This window comes from Schistocerca gregaria, chromosome 6, assembly GCF_023897955.1.
Source record: "Schistocerca gregaria isolate iqSchGreg1 chromosome 6, iqSchGreg1.2, whole genome shotgun sequence".
Lineage (NCBI taxonomy): Eukaryota > Metazoa > Arthropoda > Insecta > Orthoptera > Acrididae > Schistocerca > Schistocerca gregaria.
In genome coordinates, this window is record NC_064925.1 from 336,155,900 (window position 1) to 336,162,516 (window position 6,617).

The 6,617-nt window shown below is 37.6% G+C and overlaps 1 protein-coding gene across 2 annotated transcripts in view; it reads left to right on the plus strand.

Annotated features, from left to right (window-relative positions):
- Nucleotides 1-5,886, plus strand: part of LOC126278299 (tetratricopeptide repeat protein 8) — a 60,322-nt gene extending 54,436 nt beyond the window's left edge. The window contains exons 7-8 of one of the 2 annotated variants that reach the window (XM_049978310.1): nucleotides 196-402; nucleotides 4,112-5,478. In XM_049978310.1, coding sequence (XP_049834267.1) covers nucleotides 196-402; nucleotides 4,112-4,228 — 324 coding nt within the window. In that variant the 3' untranslated portion in view covers nucleotides 4,229-5,478. Of the gene's footprint in view, nucleotides 1-195; nucleotides 403-4,111 lie in introns of both variants that reach the window. The other variant, XM_049978311.1, reaches the window with a different exon arrangement.
- Nucleotides 5,887-6,617: the final 731 nt, after the last annotated feature.

Consider the following 6,617-nt stretch of genomic DNA (forward strand, 5'->3'; position numbering starts at 1 on the left):
TCTCACGCTTACATACCTTTTCATAGAGTTATTTATTGTTGATTGTATGTATTTTATTTCTCTTTACTTTTGATCATTAAATTATTTATTTCATTATGAAATATACTGGCTGGTTTTATATTTTAAAGATTAGTTTACATAGGATTTTCTATGTTTGAGTTGTTGCATATTTTATTGGTTTTCCTGTTCATGTAGGGAGTTGGAGACTGTGGGCTGGCTTCTCAGTGCCTGAGACTATCTCTTAGTGCAGACAGTAACCATGCACCTGCTTACAACAACCTGGGTGTACTGGAACTCAGGCGGGGTCATTATGAGCAAGCTCGAGCATTCTTCCAGGCCGCTGGCTGCCTTGCACCATATCTGTTTGAACCTCATTACAACCATGCCTCTCTATCAGAGAAGGTAAAAATGAATTTTTCTTGCAACAGACTTTTTTGCACCTTTCATACACATCACAGTAAATAGTGAAAAAAAAGTGTGTAAAGACAAGACAAATGAATATCCTACCCCCTCGTCCTTGTACAAAAATACAGCTGAAATTCCCAATTTTTAGATGTTCTATGCTGACCATTAAAATTACATTATCAGGAAGGATAATAAATAATGTACATATATGATACAGGAGCAAGAATACAATATTAAATTTGTAGGTGATTTTGAGGTGCAAAGGGTGTGAAATTCGATTACCCCTGGCAGCAACAGTGGCTCTAATGTGGCTGTGCATCATCAGTCAAACTGATGTTGGATGGAAGATAAGTGTACATCATTCCATTTAGATCTATTTTGTATCTAATTATCAAGAAATATCTTGTCTCATCTTCCCAACCATTCTTGGGGTCTCATGTGCACCACCTGCCCCCCCCCCCCCCCCCCCCCCCCCCTCCTCCCCTAAATAAGATTAAATAGCCCATCCATAATCATTATAGAGACCTTTCTGTCCATAAAAGTAAAAGAATTTGACAATAACATTCCATTATAACCAAAGAGCCAGAGAATAAAGTATTTAAGATGAAACACCTAAATATGTGTTACCCTTCATATGATTCAATATGCATTTTTCTAAACTTAAAATAAATTAAGTCAGATATTAGAAATTGGGGATTGCCAACTACAATGCAGTATGTGATGTTGAAAATACTACTTAGAACAAACAAGGATAAATTTATGACAGTGGATGTAAGTAATACACAGCAGCATTAAATAATCAGTCAAGCCATTCGAAATGTTGCAGAAAATGTATACAAAAAATATTGTCTCCACAGCTGAGCAGTGAGAGTTTTTGACTGCAATGTTGGCAACCCAAATTTAATTCCCATGACTGCCACAGGCTTTCTTGGTTGGAGGATGGAAACTAACTTGTAACCACAGCTTGGTCCAGCATACCAAAGCAAAAAGAAAAATTTTAGAAAATTTTTGTTTTGGAACTGAAATTTCTTACCAACAGTCTAAATCTCTCTCAAATTGTGACTGTAAGCAAAGTCAATTAGTATCACCAATACCAAAAACTTGTAATCAGTACTGGAAATTTTAGCAAACTGGGTTAAAACTGTGTCCTCTAGGAGGCGTTTTAATGCCATAGAACCAGACTTGATTGGTAAATAACTTGCTTGACATTTTCATATGCATAATTGAAAAGGTGACAGCTGGTTACACTAAGATATTTTAAAGAGTCAGTATCAGTGATATTGCTTGGGCATCTGTCGCTAGTGTGAATTTTTTTAATTGCATGTGTTTGCACTAAATAAATTAGTTAACAGTGAATGATAAGTAAAACTTTTTTATTTATTATTATTTTTTGATGTCAGTCTAGCCATTTCTTTAGTTTGATGCAGCCTCACTTTTATTACACGCCTTCAGGCAGTCCCTACTTTCTGCTGTTGCCACTTTACGTGACTGCGACAAGGGCTTGGCATTATATAAAACGATAGCTGGTTTAGAAATAACAGTATACACCAATCATTATTTTAAGATCCTGTCCAGTATGTTTCCCATACTCCCTATTAATGGAGATGAGTAAATGTCATAATAAGCGCTTCGAAAAAAATACAATGAAAGACAGTAAGCGTAACATCTCTAAATTAGGTCTGTATTAGAGAAGTGAGACATGGGCATTTTGGCAGCAAGGGAAGAGAAGAATGGAAACATTATATGTTAGATTTTTATTATATACCAAGAAAGTAATTTTATGATATAATATTAGAAGTGGCTTTATGCATAGGGAACTTTAATATTAATGAAATTATTGTTAAAGTACTCAACTATCAAAAGCAATGTATTTCACATTAACAACAGATGATGTAATGCCGTATGATGGGGCTAGCACACTTTTATAGACCCAAAGGAAGATGGGATGTTAGCCGACAACAAGGAAGATGGAGCCATGCTCCCATTAGTTCTGGGAGATGACTCTTTTACCCACCCTTCTTTGCAGGATGGAAGAAGAATTATTTTGGGTTGTTCCAGGAAAAAGAAAACAACTTTGACAATGTTCTGAAAATAACAAGAGGTCAAAACAGTTCAGTTTTTAGACTTCTTGTAATACTCTTTTGTTGCATAGTTCTGTGTCCTTTACTATGTCTTAGGTCCCTACAATTATAGCTTGTACTGCTTCATAGGAAGTATCTTTCCAGATTGTAATATAATATTAAACGTGTATTAATGGCTTTGGCAGCAGATGCAGATATTGTAGATTATATGACATGGCAGTTGTTTCAGATGATACTGTTAAGAACTTCATACAAATAGTAGCAATACATGGTGTATTGTAGCATTACAGTAACAGAAATTCAATTTTGGAAACAGTAAATAAAACTGAATGAAGGTAACCACTCTCATGTAGCTGACTGACACATGGTACAGCAATCAACTGCAAGAGTAGTTCCCTTTCCTCATTTCTCTTAATTTACTGTTCTATAGTATGGTATGTGTAGAAACCTAAAGTTTCATTGCTAGAAAAGAATGTTATGGGAGGCAGGATCCCATATTCTACATTGCACATGTAGTTATAAAAATAAGTTCACCAGACAAAATATTCCTACCCGCATTAAAATAGCACACTGGCAACTTTGGAGTGCTGTAGATCTAGTTCCAGGCAACTATATAATCCTCCTGCGCTGATGTGAGCAATGATAGTGATGTGTTGTGTATGAGCCATTTAGTTGTACAGAACCAGAACTGTAAGATGGAAGACACTCGGCATCATTTACCTCACAAAAGGCCATTCCTCACATTGCACGGCTTCAGTGAGGCAAACAACACAGAAACAAGACAGTACCTGGTTGGAAGTGTTGTCTGATGAGCCTCAATTTGGCCTCTTTTCAAATGGCACAAGGTGTCAGGTGTGCACCAATAGCTTGATAAAGCATTTAACCCAGTATGTGAAGGGTGTAGTTCAGACCAAATATGGTCCTGTAATGTTTTTGTGAGTGTTTTTCGTACCATGACTTGACCCACTCTTTAAGGTCACTGTGGACATGCTGGTTCACATTTATTTCAACATTCTCTGTGAACAAGTGTTATCCTTTTTCTTTGTTGTCATGATGAGCATTTTTCCACCTTCCAAGATATCAGTCTTTGTCACAGGGCTGCAAGCATACATTTCTGATTTGACAAACACTTGGGCACCCTGTTGAAACTTGACTGGCACACTAAAACACCCAGTCTTAATTGTATAGCAAATGTCTGGGACTATTTGAAATGTTGGGTGAAATGTAGCCATTAACAGCTCCATAATTTGGTAGCTATACAGGATATAATCATTAATGAATGGCTTCAGCTGGACATCCATACGTGTAGAAACTTATGAACTCCCTTTCTCACCAAAAAGAGGTATAATCAGGGTTAGAGGCAGAGTTACGTGTTATTAGCACAATGTCTCCTGGGAAGGTGACTAATTTTTTTGTCTGGTGTACTTAGTGCAGTAGATCCAGTGTTTTCACAAGTTTTTAGTATCCCTAAAATGTTGGAGAGAAGAAACAGAATAAACTATTTCAGATAATTAACTGAAAAGTAAAATTAACTGGTACGGCACAGGAGGTGTCTACTATGAAACCATGACTCCGTAACTTGCGAGAGGGAGAAGCATTAAAATATTTGTATTGTTTTGTTTCAGATGGGTGATCTGCAGACTAGCTACATTGTTATACAGAAAGCTCTTGAAGCATATCCTTGCCACACAGGCTCCCAAGAACTACTAAACTCGCTTCAGCGGCATTTTGCATTTATTTAAATTTTATGAAATTACATTTCGTATAGTGGCTCAGTGAGTAAGTGTTAGACTTTATTTGGAGGTGCAAGGTTCAATCCTCACTCAGGCAAACAATATTTTCTGTTCACAGAAATTGCAGGCCTGCAGCCAGATGAGGTTTACTACACTTCATGCTATTTTGACTGGAAACCTGTCAGTAATCCTCATGTGAACCATCAAAGACTGCAAGTGTACAGTCGAAATATTGTGGAGTATAATAAATCTCATTTAACATTCAGTTCACGGGGAAAATTTTAAAATTCACATCTTTTTTCTGTCACTTACAGCTTCTTTCACCTGTAAAGTTGCACCATGGTTCTTGGGCCACATTAAATTGTAAGACCCCATATAACTGGCCGCATAAGTCTGTTTAAAGGTCAAGGAAGGCAAGGGGGTAGCACATCCAGCCTTGTAAACCACTATCATATTCAAAACAATTTGTAAAAATTTTGCTTGTCGTGTTGTGCTCTCATCTAGTCAAAAACCTTGGTTTAATTCGGTGTGATGAATATATTTCATGATACATATTCCAAGCTCATGTTTCTTTCTAAAGATAGCTATTATGGCTGCCTGCTCGCAGAAGTTATACCCATCAAATCTGGTTTGCAGTGCTAATTAGGATCCAGAACTAAACTATTTTCATAAATAAAACACCCATTAGTGGTGATATTATAATTTATATGTATTGTTAGTTGAGTTCTAGCTTGCAAAGCCAGAGAGAATTAGCTATGCAACAGGATGCAAGTTTTTAATGATTCACAATACTGCAAATGAAGTGTCATATGGAAGCAAATGAGTAACTATCTTATCATTGTAACCTTGATATGTGCCCTATAAATTACAGTTAAAATTATTAATTTATAAATACAATTAAAATACTATTGTTCATCCAGATCATTCGATTTTTTATATGTTTATTGCTCTATCTTGTGCTGTGATGACTTGAGTCACCAGCAAAAGAGTAAATAGAGCTGCAGATATGTTTTACCTGCAATTTCTATACCCATTCTCGTGTGTTTAGGAGACTGTTTCCTGAGTCTCTATGTACGTACAGTGAAACCCCACTTTTACACTTTTCAAGGGACTTAAAAAAATGGTATAAAATGTGGGATGTGGAAAATAACATTTTGAGTGGCAAAAGTTACTTATAGAATCCCCTTTTGCATTTTTGCACGATATATGTATGTAGAAGGCATCAAAATACTTGTCAGGGACTTGTTTATTATCTAATAAAGTTATTGCAGCTGGTAACTGCCTGAGAAGTAGAAACAATTACTAACAAAGAGATAGAGGGGCTGGCCAGTACTTACCTCAGCTCAGTACAGCCGATAGAAACACAAAAAACAACCGAAAATTTAAGCTCCTAGCTTTCGGAATAAATGTTCCTTCATCAGGGAGGAGAGAGGGGAAAGAAAGGGAAGGAGGGAAAGTGGATTTAGTTACTCACAACCCAGGTTATGAAGCAACAGGGAAAGGAAAACAGGGAAGGTAGCAAGGATGGAGGCATGGTTGTCAGAGGGAAGCTTTGATGTAAACACTTTGGACGCCGCTAAGATTTGGACAATGGCTGTAACTCTGAAAACATATTTTTGTCTCCAACCTTTATTTGTTTCAAAGACATTAATAATGGAATGACAAGTAGATGTGGCGAGGAAGTATGGACTAGCACAATCAATGTTAGCTATATTCCTTAAAAAACAAAAAGAAATTTAAGATAGCTTTGTAGGTCGCAGACAGTGCTACACTGCGGTGGTTTAATGAGATACGTACATAGAATGTACCAATTAATGGTCCGTTGATATGTCAAAAAGCCTTAGATTTCGCTAATCTAATTTTAAGGTAAGTAACAGATGGTTGCAAAGATTTAAGGACAGACATGGGATGTGTATATGTTAATGACTTGCCTAATTACACTCCTGGAAATTGAAATAACAACACCGTGAATTCATTGTCCCAGGAAGGGGAAACTTTATTGACACATTCCTGGGGTCAGATACATCGCATGATCACACTGACAGAACCACAGGCAACAGAGCATGCACAATGTCGGCACTAGTACAGTGTATATCCACCTTTCGCAGGCTGCTATTCTCCCATGGAGACGATCGTAGAGATGCTGGATGTAGTCCTGTGGAACGGCTTGCCATGCCATTTCCACCTGGCTCCTCAGTTGGACCAGCGTTCGTGCCGGACGTGCAGACCGCATGAGACAACGCTTCATCCAGTCCCAAACATGCTCAATGGGGGACAGATCCGGAGATCTTGCTGGTCAGAGTAGTTGACTTACAACTTCTAGAGCACGTTGGGTGGCACGGGATACATGCGGACGTGCATTGTCCTGTTGGAACAGCAAGTTCCCTTGCCGGTCTAG